A 15,029-nucleotide genomic window follows, 5' to 3' on the forward strand; every position below is an offset into this window, starting at 1 on the left:
TGTACCATATTAACTATCATGTCTCGTACCCACAGGTTTAAAAGGATTCGTACCCGGCATACCACAGGTTAATTAAGAACTACACCCTTAGGCCTATCAGTCTAAAGTCAAGAGTGAATATCCATTAATTGTAGCAGTGCGTGTTTGCCCCTCTTTCATGCTACGCCATCTTCCCTTCATTCCCAATTCCTACATTCCCCTCTTCCCTTCATTCTTCGGCGGTCGGGCTAAAACCGGTTTCGGGAGACAGAACTTGAATTCTGTCCGTCCGCAGGGAACCTTCTCGTATGTCGCCCGTCATTTTCCCCTTGGCTTAGCGGCAGTTGCCAAGTACTTTCATTTTAAAATCTGAATCATCTTTGGCAAAATGAACACACACAAACACAATCTTGTTTGCGTGGGTGGTTAGCGTCGCTGCCTTTCTTAGCCATTAATTTTGATGGCGACGAAAGTAATGGATTCTGTTTGTTTGTTTGTGTGTGTTTGTGCGCGCGAGACGTTGGAAAATCCGAGTATAACATGGCATCATGGCAGCTGTTAGCGACGCGGCATCACTTGCATTTTTTTTAGAGGATTATTATTTTCGTGGAACGTGGAGCGAAAGGTCGTGTAAATAAGGTTTTTATCTGCTGTTAAATTTTATCCGACATTCCTAGCGAATGAAATATTCGCGTTAGGACCTATCTATTCAAACAGAACTGGTAACCACCTTTTTAAATTGCTTAACTATCTTATATACCACGTCCTTGCCCAAACATCTTATCTACTCTCAAGTTTAAGGAAGCAGCGAATCCACTCATGCGAAATGATCAAATAACCCAAGATTCCCTCCCCCCCCGGGTCTAAAAATATCCCCGACCCTCCTTTTATTCATATTTCTATGCCAATCAAATGCAGTTTAAGTCTAGAGAGACTCCGAAGGTCAAGAGTTACCACCAGACAGATGGACCGCTCCGTCGAGGGAGCCGGAGTTCTCGTCTCTCGTTCTTCATCTTTATCATCATCATCTTCTTGGCTTTTGTCTGTCAGATAATGAATAGATCGGAGATCATTCCTCTCTTAATCATGACGAAGATGACTAGCCATTCCATTCCTGAGGGCGCCTCCACAGGACCCTATAGTACTACATGACTTGTGGTTCCTTGGGGATTATGCTAAGGGTCGTACCGTATATACCCTTACGCAACGGTGTTGCCAGATCAAGTGTTTCTACTTATTTCTCTCTCTCTCTCTCTCTCTCTCTCTCTCTCTCTCCTCCTCTCTCGCTCTCTCTCTCTCTCTCTCCTCTCTCTCTCTCTCTCTCTTTCTTGTCACTGGAATTATAAAAAAGAAGCTTCCAATGTTAATTTTTACCCATTTTCCAACTTTATTCTGCTCAAACTACAGAGAAACTCATCTTTTTTTATAGACTAATTCGATCAGAATGCTCACGTTCCCTTGTCCGCATTTTACCTAAGCGAATAATTACGTACCTGACGCATATTCGACTGCAGTGGGCTACAGACAAGATGGAGACGAGCCGTAAATAAATGTTTAACTAATCATCACATCGCTAATTATAAAGAATTCACCTCAAAATAAAAAAGAAAAAAGAAAAAACTGGTTTCATCCAGATCCCCATTTACAAGGCTCGTGCCTGCATACCGGTTTTCCTGAGAGAGAGAGAGAGAGAGAGAGAGAGAGCGAGAGAGAGAGAGAGCTTGTTACAATTGTTAATAAGAAAAATGGCTCCTTGTGGGTAGAATTTGCCAAATTCTATTAAGGCTCCAACAGGATTCACGCGCCAAGACTAACAACAATGTGGTCACACGAACGCCCACCCGAAATAATTCTTTGGTCTCTCGGAGAGAAAAAGAGAGCTAGAGAGATTGTTGCAGTTGTTTATAAGAAAAATGGCTCTTGAAAATGAATTGACAATTATTGAAGTTATTATTTAAAATGCAGGTTTTAACAAAATTATTATTACTTATTTTCTTTGGCGCGCACCCCCCCCCCCAAATAATATCTTGGCCAAACCCCCCCCCCCCCTCCGCTGAAGTTTGAATACCAGCCACCCCACTATAGTTTCGATACACGTAAAGATACGAGATTTTTCTTATTTTTTTCTTTTATTCTGTACAATATTAATCATTAAGATGGCGTCGTATGAGACTAAGGAGATGAACCATTTTGGAAAAAAAGTACGAAACATTTTGAAAAAAAATTTAAATTTACAACTGAAACCAAAATTTAAGCGCGATTACGACGCGTAATATCTGGTAATAGTCTCCGAGATTAAAATAACGAACAAACAAGATGTATACCTCATAATAGCCATCGAATAACGCACTTGAAAAGGAAATAGTTTCCATAATCTCGCCTCCATGCTTATGACGTCACACATGGACGTGAAAGAAAAATAAATAAATAAAAAGTCAAAGACTCGTAGACTCTGATACTTCATTCGCATCGTTTAACATTTGGCTAAGTTGTGCTTAGTAACATTGCTTGGCAGCTCAACTTCAACATCATCATCAACAACATCAGTGCGACGACAGAGAGACGGAATTATGTCAATAAGTTGCACTGAAGTGCAAGACGCCATTGCACTAGAATGATTTTTTTTTCTTTTTCTTTTATAGTTATGTTCACCAAGATCAGCCGGACGTTGATACGCTCTGGCTTGAAGCTCCTAACGACGTTGCTATCTAAATTCAAAGACATAATAAGCTCCTAAGTGAAGCAAAAACCATCCACGAACATGATACAGACTCACAGAGAGAGAGAGAGAGAGAGAGAGAGAGAGAGAGAGAGAGAGAGAGAGAGAGAGAGAGAGAGAGAGAGCCGTTTACAGAGGTAGTCCAATTTTCTTTATCTCACTTCACCGAAAACAATTATTATTTTGTATTAGTTGGTAAAATGCACAAAGAATAATTCTTCATACTGTCATTCATGAAAGCTTTCGTTCATTTGACGTAAGTCACTATTGTTATGTTGATAGCTATTCTGAACTTTCATAGACCTATGTTTACAACCGACACTCATAATGAATAGCATTACCTACAAATACCGCTAGCTTTGAGAGTATAACACTAAAATGCTTCGAATTAATAACATAATATTGCTACAACATCAAAATCAAACGTCAAAATAAAGCAGAAAAGGGATAATACGGTATTGGCTCTGAACTGGCCTCACGCATTTCGTATAAAGTTGCCAGATAGCACTTTTTTATGCAATTATCCGAGATAGAAATTATTTTAATAATAATAGTGGTGATTTTCTCAATGACTCGTTCGATAGTTAAACATATTACTGTGTTTTGATTAAACTTATATTATATAATAATTACGGTGAATGCAAAAGACAAAAAAAAATTGAGACGAAATTACGTGCACCAACCTGATGGGTGTTGAAACTATTACACCAGAACATCATGTAAATATGAAAATATTTTGACATTTTTTTAAGCGCTAAGATGATTTTGTGGTGTATATTCCATTTCTGCATAGTATTTTACATATTCTAACACTTACTTCCAAGTGGTTTTGCTCTTTTTTTTCTAGTAATTAAATTCCCGTAAGCATTTTAATTTGGTCCTGACCAAAATGAATCATTTTTATGTCCGTGAAATTAAAAGTACACTTAAAAATGCTGTTTGGTATGACGCATATTTTATGTAATAAGAAGTTTATTTATGAATTTCATTAGGGCGTCCAAACGCTAATTGTATCAGCAAAAGTGCTTAGCAAAACTAAGTTTTCGGTGTTAAAACTCAAAGTTCTACTACACGTTTTTTTCCTTCTTTTTAGCCTCACAAATACTGGGTGTCCATAAAGTCCCTGTACCATTACAAGTATATATTGCTCAGAATGGTACTGGGACTTTATGGACACCCTGTACAACTTCGTAGAAGTAGCCTAGCTGCTCTCTCTCTCTCTCTCTCTCTCTCTCTCTCTCTCTCTCTCTCTCTCTCTCTCTCTCTTCAACTGTACCATGAACTCTTTCGCTGACGGATTACTGAAAAGAATAAAGACATAAAAAAAGAGGTGTCCCGAACCTCCAATTGAGAGAATCAGAAGAGGAAGACGCAGCGCTCATGCGCTTGGCGTGTGACACTTGTTTATCCTAGACTCCTAATAAATGTCTAACTGCTTCTCCCACCTTTTATTATTATTATTATTATTATTATTATTATTATTATTATTATTTATGCGATATTCAATTGTGTTTTTTTTCTTCTCAAGGTTTAGTTGAGACGGTAGAAAATAAAAAAAAGGTATTATTGCACTTTGGGTACGAAATGGTCAGTGTTCTTTTTAGGGCAATTTTCTCATTCACATAATATTATATATATATATATATATATATATATATATATATATATATATATATATATGTACAAATATAAAATACTCTTTCGTGTTTACATTAATACGTGTTAGGAATGATCATCGTAACCAATTTTTATAGGCCTATACATGTAAATCATGTTAATATATAATATATTGCTCTTAACCTTAGTATTTTATGGCCTATATATATACATATATATATATATATATATATATATAATATATATATATATTCGAATATATATATACAATAATAAAATACTTTTCGTGTTTACATTAATACGTGTTAGGAATGATCATCCTTACTAATTTTTATAGGCCTATACATATGAATATATAAATATATTGCTCCCTTTTTTTAACCCCCCTTAGTATTTTCATAGGCCTATATATATATATATATATATATATATATATATATATAATATATATATATATATATATATATATATATATATGGTGGCCACTCTGTACGAACCTGACTGACCGTATAACCTCAGCACTATACCGCAGTATCCTTCGTTCTCTTCCAGCGTCCCTGCCCTCGATCTCGTCCATCGCCGGCTCCCTGATGGGCGGCTTCATCATGGACGCCATAGGTCCTCGAATGACCCTGGTGGTCACGGCGCTGCCCTGCCTGCTTTCCTGGTCCTTCGTCGCCTTCGCCAACAGCATCGTCCTGATCTACGTGGGGCGCTTCATCAGCGGCATATTCCTGGGTATCTTCTCGCCTGTGCCCCAGGTAAGTAAGGGAGATTTGAAGGATAATTACGTTACAGAAATTGGCTGGTTATGTAAATGCATGGTTTCTCTCTCTCTCTCTCTCTCTCTCTCTCTCTCTCTCTCTCTCTCTCTCTCTCTACAGATTCATAAAGAACATTGATATTGAAAATGGTTTTAATTCTCTCTCTCTCTCTCTCTCTCTCTCTCTCTCTCTCTCTCTACAGATTCATAAAGAACACGATACTGAAAATGGTTTAATCTCTCTCTCTCTCTCTCTCTCTCTCTCTCTCTCTCTCTCTCTCCTCTCTCTCTTCCTCTCTTCCAGATTCTAAAAGAACATATATTGAAAATGGTTTAAATCTCCTCTCTCTCTCCTGTTGTCCTGTCTGTCTCTCTCGACTCTCCTTTCAGTCGTCTCTCCTTACTCTCTTCTCTCTCTCATCTCTCTCTCTCTCTCTCTCCTCTAAAGTTCATAAGAACTGAATATTTGAAAATGGTTTAAATCTCAATCCTCTCTCTCTCTCTCTCTCTCCAGATTCAGGGCACATACTGAAATCTTGAATCATACAAAAGATTTAAATAATTAATAATTAAATCTTTGAGGAAGTAAACTGTATATGTACCTTTCCTCCCGAAATATCTCATTGCGTGTCAACACTGCGTCAAATTTATAACCCCCAGAGGGAGGAATTTGATAGGAATAAAAGATAACAGAAAACGCCAAAATTAAGACCGGCTAACCTACATATACACATTCCACCGAGCCAAGCTAGAATGATTGCGCTAAAAGGAGACAAGACAAGGGGCCAATTTTTCTTTATATTTTATTGTTTTATTTTATAATTGAGGCCATGAGTTATGAAATAGAGAGAGAGAGAGAGAGATAGTTGGCTTAGCGGTCATGAGGTATAGTAGTAGTTGAGAAATGATCTCTCTCTCTCTCTCTCTCTCTCTCTCTCTCTCTCTCTCTCTCTCGCTACACTGTGCCGTAAACTTCTCCATTTCTTAACACTTCTGTACTAGACACTATAGTCACTACAAAGCCTATGATTGGGAAGATTTGGTGACCAAGCCAGGATTCGAACCTGCGTCCTACGGTACGCACAGTGAGATTGACCTTATCCACTCGACCGCGGAGAATTATATGTATTTATATGTATGTATACCATATTATTTGTGATATACACTTACATATATACATATACTGTTAGAAAAAGAAGAAGGATAGTCTAATAGTTGAAATAACAAAACAAACGGATAAGATATATTTTACTGAATAAAACGAGAAAATATTTATAACTTACAAACCAAATATTTATATGCAACGCTACCCAACTGTCGAGTCACATTATAAAGCTCTTGGAATTCGACAACAAATGATTTTGAACCCTGCAGTATAATACATATTCATTTATTAATTCATTCTAAAGCTCCGCTGGCCGCCTCAGTGCGCCGTTTGCCAACTTTCGAATAATAATTTCGTTAATTCATTTAGCTCCCGTTCCTCTGCTATTTATTAGATTAATCTTTTCTTCTTTCTGCATTTCCTTTACTTCCTCTTTATTCTTCCAGGTTTCATCTTCTTAATAGTGATAATAATAATAATTGACAAAAAATCTGCAAATATCTACGCGACAGCCAAGAAGTTGCTGCAGATGCGCGCATTGCCAGCCTTCAATTGTTTTATAGGTGCTCTGCAATTCCTCTTGCTACATTTTAAAACAGGATTGTATGTCAGTCTAGGGCGCCGGAGAATAGTCTCTCTCTCTCTCTCTCTCTCTCTCTCTCTCTCTCTCTCTCTCTCTCTCAAATCTATTTTTCTCGTTGTGATAGTAACTTTCTCTCTCTCTCTCTCTCTCTCTCTCTCTCTCTCTCTCTCTCTCTCTCTCTCTCTCTCACATTAAACCCATTTCTCTCTGGTAAATATCTGAAAATTTTTTTTTTTCTCTCTCTCTCTCTCTCTCTTACATAAACCCATATCTCACTGGCCTGAATATAGGCTAAAATTTCTCTCTCTCTCTCTCTCTCTCTCTCTCCTCTCTCTCTCTCTCGTCTCTTTCTCTCTCTTCTCTCTCTCTCTCTCTCTCTCTCTCACAAAACCATATCTCACTGGTGAATATAAGCTAAATCTCTCTCTCTCTCTCTCTCTCTCTCTCTCTCTCTCTCTCTCTCGTGACCCACTGAGGACCACGTGTCCATCACGTGAGACCCACGAATTTCACGTCTCGTCTGACACCAGAGGATGAAGAAATAACTGAATGGTAATTTGAGATCGCTTTGCAATTCTGCATGATGCAATTTTGCATAAATTAGTTGCAAAAGAGTTCGTCTCAAGCGTCCATCACGAGTCATATATATTAATGTAAGATTCGTCGTCTGTAATGGCTGTTGATTTATTGCTAATATAATTTATTATTATTATTATTATTATTATTATTATTATTATTATTATTATTATTTATTATTATTAGTGGGACGTTACATCGTACTATGTTCTAGGTGACTTAGGTGGGACAACTTATGAAGATTTTTAATGATATATATATATATATATATATCTATATAAATATATATATATATATATATATATATATATATAAAGTATTACAGGCCAGCTTGCAACCCCAGTTGGATAAGCAGACTATCGCAAGAACAAACCTGTTTGTCCACCCCGTGAGGGCAGGATAGGTATGGGAACAGGAGGGTAGGGAAGACATACACCCAACCTGCAAACCTGTATGTCCACTCTGGTAGGGGCAGGCTAATTAGGGGATCGGGAGGGAGAGGGAGGCAGCAGCGCTGGGTTCCAGCGCATGTAGCGCCAGCCAAGAAGCTCGTAATAATAGTAATAACAATAATTCCAAGTCACAGCGCTGGGTTCCAGCGCATGTAGCGCCAGCCAAGAAGCTCGTAATAATTCCAAGCCACCAGACTTTGGTTATTGCACAGAGGTTATACTCTACCTATTAGGTCTATCGATCTACCTTAATATTGTACTAACTGATCCGACGTTTCCAGGTGTACGCCACAGAAATCGCCGAGCCCAAGATCAGAGGCCTGATGGGGGCGTTCCCTGAAGCTGCCGTGGCCCTCGGCTCGCTCCTCTGCTACGCTTTCGGGTAAGTCTCTCCTCTTTTGTCGTCCTCTTGTCATTTGGCATTGATTTGCCTCTCTTGTTCAGTTCATGTTTCAAGTGGTTGGTCGATAAATCAGAGACGAAGCGAAATGAGCAGCGTTATAACCCATCAGGCTGCAGTTTTTTTTTCAAAATTTTAATTCTTATATTATTTTGGGTAAACTGGGTGCAAAGAACGCTTCTTGTAAACACTAGGAGGGTCTGGGTTTGCGTGTCTTACTGGTTTATTCTCTTAAAGTCAATTGTCAAAGTAGTTTTCATATCTGATTGATATAATCTTTAATGTTTAAACTTGCCATGAAGACACTTTTATCAGACTAGTATGAAAAAAACTCAAAATTTGATCATTATCAAGTTTCTTGACGCCCCAGACGTGGCTCTGCTAACGGAATTCAAAGCTCTGTGACCAAGAGGCTTGCCAGCTCTTTATTCTCAAAAGGCACTATTAAGTAGACAATATTAAGAGCGTCTGAAGGGATACATAAACTGTCAGTATTCAGCTCATTAGACAAACATAGCTATTGGAAGGGTTAAAAGCTAGACAAGTTTATTTGGAACTTCTTCACTTCTTAGTCAAAGCCATTGGTCGCTTATGGCCAACTTACATGTAACTCTGGCGTTTTTTCCCCACAGGCCCAGAACAGGCTCTCTCTCTCTCGTTACCGGTGTTATTGGTGATCTTCCATAACTCAAAGTAAAACACCCCATTTTGACTCATATAGATTCAAATATATTTATATATATGTATAGAATTATATCATAATGGATAGAGAATGCTCAGTCTGTGTTGTTATTACTTTTTGGTATCTGTTTGGTGTTTGATATATCATCTTCTGTAACATAAGCAGTTTGGTTTTGTTAATGTTGTTGTTGTTGTTGTTGTTCAGTCTGTTGTTTGTGTTCCAACAACCTCCCGACGGCTGCGCATGCGTGAGAGACTACAGGACATTTGTCCCTCTGTTCTTCAATTTGCAGTTCCGTCATGGACTGGCGCTGGCTGGCGATCGCCTCTGCCTTGGTTCCGGGCATCCCGCTCTTCATTTCCATGCTGGTGCTCCCCGAGTCTCCACAGTGGTTGGTGAAGAAGGGAAGGCTGGACGCTGCCCACAAGTCTCTGAGGTAAGGTTGCACAGTTTAACTATCCACTGGGTCAAATGCTGATCTAATATCCTACACACATATCGCAAGGAACATGTACAAGTTAACCCTCTGTCACTTCAAACGCTGGCACAGACATGGAATTGAAACTTGCAGTCTAGATGTCTGTAGCTTTGAATCCTGCAATATACCTCAGTGAAAGAAAATGTGCAGCATGGCACTCAGCAATTTTGATAGTAGGAATGTAGCAAAGAAGATAAAAACTGCAGAAGTCTACAGGGGCAAATGTAGCAGGGTTGTTGTAAAGGAAATTCATAGGTACTACAGTCTACAGTTGCCAATATAGTAGATACCTACAATGCAAGGAACCTTCCTTATCCATAGATATTAGAAACTTAAAGTATAGCTTTAACTTGGAGTGAAATAGGCCTATTGAAATGGACACAATGCTAATCATTACAAAGAAGAGCGGTTATTGTTTTCCTAAAGATATCCTGGATGATTCTGAGGAAACTGATATTTTCTAGATGTGGATACTCCACAAACTTCTTTGAAATGTCTTGTCGTTTGAGTCATCTCACATATCCTCAAGCTTTCGTCCAGGGCATATGTTAAACATGTTTGATTCTTTGCAGATACTTCCGTAGCGAGGACCACAACGTAAAGGCTGAACTGGACGCGACTTATTCTAACATCATGGCAACGGAAGGAGCAGAGATATCGGTGTGGGAACAAATTGGCCTCTTCAAGTGAGTCTTTTCAATCAAGTCTTTGGTATTCAGTCACAATAACTGGGCGTTGTATTCATCAGAAACTAACTGTGCAAATTAATGGACTCTTTTAGAAGAAAGTGTTTTCATGGTGAATAATGATATCTAGCAGTGAAACCCTGTGAGGGACATGTGACCCTAATTTTAATGTATTGATTGTTGTATTATGCTGACAGTTGACAATTAATTCTTAGTGTCATTCACCAAGTTCGAGATTTCTGAAACTTAACTGCAATAACAGTGTACTTTTCATCAGGTGTAACAGTTGTATGTTAGTACTAGCAATCAATACGTGCTTTACACAATACTTCCTTTTTCCAGAAGAGCCTATTTCTTCTCTGCTACTGCTACTATCATTTATAGTTCCATAACTCCGTTAAGAAAGATATATAACGAAACCCTCTTTTCAATCTTCCTTTCCCCTTCCAGGAAGACCCAGAACTGGAAGCCCACACTCATCGTCTTCTTGGTCTTCATGTGCGGGCAGTTCAGTGGCTTTGCCGTTGTAACAGCTTACACTGTCGACATCTTCAATGAAGCCAATACCAACATTGATGCCAATTCTGCAACTGTCATTGTTGGCCTCGTCAGGTAAGAATAATAGTGCGCAATTGGCAACGAAACAAACAGAACATGTTTTCTGCTCTGCAAGTTTCATGAGGCCTGACAACACTGACTAGTATCTCTCTATCTCTGGGCTATTTCTTACATAACTTTCCTCTCCAGATTCATCTCCACCCTGGTGAGTGCCGTCTTGCTCGACCGCGCTGGACGCAAACCCCTCCTCATCGTCTCGGCCATTGGGTCCTGCGTCGGCATGTTGTCCATCGGCGCCTTCTTCTATCTGAAAGGCGCAGGTTTCTCCACGGTAAGTACTGGGAACCAAGTAGCCGAGTCAGGTGGCTATCACACTTTGATGCTTTATCTTTACCAATATCATTATGAATTAGTTGAACGGGACCAGTGAGCTGCTATTGTTGATTCTCAGAAGGTCAGTCCAAAGGATTTGTTCTGAAGCAAAATAAAAAAACTGGAGCAAGGTCAAGTTTAAGGAAGTTAGGCAGCAGGTTGGAATACAGTGTGATACACAAGGTGCACCCTAACGAAAGGGTACCATGTACCCCCACCAGGGTATTGTTCAATTTAATGTGCTGTTTGGTCTGTCTCGATGCACGCCTGTTTACTTTATTGTGTTCCACTTTCAAAACATATTTAATCATCCAATAAAACCTAGGTCCCAGAGCTATCCCCACCACGTCTGTTCACTGTTCTATTTCACCTTCCATGCATCTTGAAACCTGCTGGAAATGCATTTCAAACCATTTCAGAAATCTGTCCCATCTCAGACAATTTGTTGACAAGGCCAATGAGCCTGACTGTTTCGCGATTGCCACCTATGAGTCAACAGTGCCTTCGGTTTCTTAAAAGTAGGTTGCCTGGGCACAATAATGAAATAACTGCTACAGTCTAATGTAGGCTATAGAAGGGAAAGGAACTGTGTCATCATTCTTTCATATTTCTGGTTTTTATTATCATGAATACCAATGTTTATCATTCACTAACGATGAAATCTGCAATCTGTAAAGACTGAATAAAACATTGTGTGGTAACTCAAACCCAAGCACATTTAGATGGAGCAGCCCTATTACCTCTGACCTGTTTCACTGACCTCAATCTCGTCTCTTATCCCCAGGGTCTTGGCCTCCTTCCGCTAGCATCTCTTCTCATCTACGTCTTCTTCAACGAACTGGGATACGGCCCTATCCCGTGGCTCCTCTCCGGCGAACTGATTCCTCTCGCCGTGCGAACTATCGGCAACGGCGTAGCCGTGACTGCGTACTCCCTGTTCGCCTTCATCATAGGCCTAACCTTCCCTCATCTGACAAGCCTTCTGCCAACGTACGTCGTCTTCTGGCTGTACGCCCTCTTCAGTCTGTCCGGAGTGGCGCTCGGGCTCTTCCTGCCGGAGACCAGGGGCAAGACGCTGGAGGAGATCGAAGGCTTCTTTGCCCCGAAGCCCCGAAGGATCCCCTCGGATGACGAGCCCTAGAGACGTCCTTAGTAGAGGCTGATGCTGCTGATGGGACTCTGGGGAGACTGGCGTTACCAATGCGGCCATTGCTCGAACCCTGATCAGGTCCTGGGGCCACTCATGCCAAGCCTTCAGGGACCTTAATTGGGGCTATCAAGAGGCCCTAAGAGGCCCTCCGTGGCCTGAGGTAACTCCCTCCAGAGGACCTGAGGCTACTGTTGGCCGTCTCAATATCGAGTCTTTCACGTTTCATATTTCTTTAAACCAATTTCCGATTATAATGAAATATTTTTAAATACAAATTCAAATGTATGGTGAGTGTATGTATACATACATATATACAGAAATGTATATGTAGACATTTAAATGCAATGATACATATTTTTAAAATATATGACACATATGGTACACATACAGATACATTCTTATATATATGTATGGGATTATATACACTGTGTGTATGATATTATTATGTAAAGTATATACATATATATGTATTTCTATGTACAGATGCTACATGAACATGTATATATATAGCTGTATGTATGTCATATATGTATGTGTATATACAATAGAGAAAGAAAAATAGAGCTGGCGCTCTATCTTAGCTCTTTTATACGCAAAAGATATTTTTATACATTTTTTGTCAATATAATAAATTACCGTAGCTAGCTACCATATTGTGACAACACGATGGAGACAGGTTTTTATTTTTCCGATGGTGTTTATAATCTCATTGTCTACTCTACTACTCATTCCTTCGCTGCGTTGAAATTCCCTCCTCCCACACTCCCCCCTCCCCCCCCCCCCCCACGTCCATCCCCCTGAATTTTTCGATAAGTTTTAGCACTTCGGTTTATATTAGACTTAAGAATATACAAGTTTTATCCCACGCATCCCAGACCTTGCCTATCATTCTTTTGACGTGGTTCTATGAAGTTTTCGCAAAGGTTGATTTCCAGTGCTGGAAAATTATTTAAGAAGCTCAAATTGTTTCCTCGTCTGACCGTACGATGTCCGTCTGTCGTGGCAGTGTTTGTCTGACTGGATGGTGTGTGCATCTGCCAAAGAGGTGTTCATCTGAATGCGTAATTGTTTGTCCGACAATGTGGCGTTAATCTGACTCGCACGGTTTCCGTCAGCTGTGCGGCGTTTGTCTAAGTGCAGCATTCATCTGACCAAAGGGAATTCCTCTGACTGCATGGTGTTTGTGTGACTGGTAACTGTCTTTCTAAACTGGTGACATTTGTCTGAATGTGTAGTGTACCCGTTTTCCATTGGGGTTTGTGAAAGGTGTTCATGTGTGTTGAAGGTGTGACCACTTGGTGTTGCAGGGTGTTTATACGTACTGATGACCCAACCAATCATCATCGTAGTTTTTATTCACTGCGATAGTCTGACTACTGCGTTGCAGCGTGTTTGGGTGTGTGATGGTCTGACCACTCAGTGTCGTAAGGTGTTTACCCACTGTTATGGTCTGACCACTCAGTGTCGTAAGGTGTGTTTACCCATTGCTATGGTCTGACCACTCAGTGTCGTAAAGTGTTGTTGCCCACTGTTATGGTCTGGCAGCATAGTGTCACACTGTTTACATGTCGTGATGGTCTCTCCACTCAGTGTCGCTCTGTGTTTACACCATGTGATAGGCTGACCACCCAGTGTCATGTCACAGTATTTACAGTGTGATGGTCTGACCACATAGTGTCACAAGGTGTTTACATGTTGTGATGGTCTGACCACTCGGTGTCGCAAGGTGTTCCAACAGTCATGAGAGAATTAGTGGAGAACAAGAAGACTGGAAGAGATTATTGTTTCTCGTTTTCGGTACGAGATGGAAAGAAGAAGAGTGATGATTCTCCAGGATTTTTTTGTTTTTTGAATGTTTTTTTTTTATAATCCTAAAAAGAGATCAAAGTGCTTCCTGGTTCCTAAGTTCAGGCTCTGTGTTCAGAGCAGAATGAATTCCAAATTACGATGTTCCCTCATTTATGGAGAATAAAAATTTTAATAAAGCAGTGTTTCATTTCTTGCCTGAATGTTTGCGGTAAATGTAAATTAAACAAAGGAATGGAAAATACACGTTTGCACTTTTATAAAGAATTCGTTGATGACAAGCACGATGGCGTGCACTACGCTGCGCTGGAACTCGGTGCTGCCCGCAGTGTCTCCCCTATCCTCCCGATCCCCTACCCATCCATCCCGCTCCCATCCGGGACGGACAAACAAGAAAGATCCACTCGGATTTTATTATTATAAATAGATATAAGAAGTTGTAAATTTGCAAATGAGCTCCGATTGATTTTCAAGCACCGATTAGGGCATGTATGAAGACTACCCCTATGAATTGCAAGCCTTTTAAAATGCGAACGAGATTTGGACCACTGAATAAACCTGTAAAAAACGCTTTTCGCTTGTCTATTTCTGCCTCATACGGCACTTTTTACGTTAGAGGAACTCAGAAAGAGGTTCATAGCAGAGAATCAGAATTATTACAATTCCTTTTGGGTCTCCAAAGATATGTAACAACAACACATAAGTTCCTTTGGACCAAGGAGCCTTTGGCGTTAAGCTGCTATGTTTCCACCTACGCGTCACCTCTTAGGTGCTAGTTCTAAACACGGTTGAAGCTCGGTGGGATGTCGTGTTTAGTACTAGCCCTCCGGGGATCAAAGACATCGTTTATTAATATGTAGTAATATATAGAAAGGGGTGCATATAATATACCTTGATCCCCGAGGGGATAGTACTAACGCTGCATCCCATCGATCTTCCGCCGTGCTCAGCACTAGCACCTCGGAGGTGACGCATAGGTGGATACCAGGCTAATACCAGGGCCTTCTGGGTCAATAAAGAAAGAAGTCTTACCGTAATGCGTCTCATGAACGTTAAAAGTTTCCAAGATGTAACAGCAAGTTTGGAGTGACTACCTGCCTTGG

At 40.1% G+C, this 15,029-nt stretch overlaps 1 protein-coding gene across 1 annotated transcript in view; it reads left to right on the top strand.

Moving 5' to 3' along the window:
• Nucleotides 1-14,105, top strand: part of LOC135204831 (facilitated trehalose transporter Tret1-like) — a 32,138-nt gene extending 18,033 nt beyond the window's left edge. The window contains exons 3-9 of the mRNA XM_064235036.1: nt 4,868-5,076; nt 8,076-8,176; nt 9,169-9,312; nt 9,927-10,040; nt 10,491-10,652; nt 10,788-10,929; nt 11,755-14,105. Of these exons, the coding sequence (XP_064091106.1) occupies nt 4,868-5,076; nt 8,076-8,176; nt 9,169-9,312; nt 9,927-10,040; nt 10,491-10,652; nt 10,788-10,929; nt 11,755-12,111 (1,229 nt within the window). The 3' untranslated portion in view covers nt 12,112-14,105. The remainder of the gene's footprint in view (nt 1-4,867; nt 5,077-8,075; nt 8,177-9,168; nt 9,313-9,926; nt 10,041-10,490; nt 10,653-10,787; nt 10,930-11,754) is intronic.
• The last annotated feature ends 924 nt before the right edge of the window (nt 14,106-15,029 follow it).

Source organism: Macrobrachium nipponense, chromosome 47, assembly GCF_015104395.2.
Source record: "Macrobrachium nipponense isolate FS-2020 chromosome 47, ASM1510439v2, whole genome shotgun sequence".
In the NCBI taxonomy this organism is placed as follows: domain Eukaryota; kingdom Metazoa; phylum Arthropoda; class Malacostraca; order Decapoda; family Palaemonidae; genus Macrobrachium; species Macrobrachium nipponense.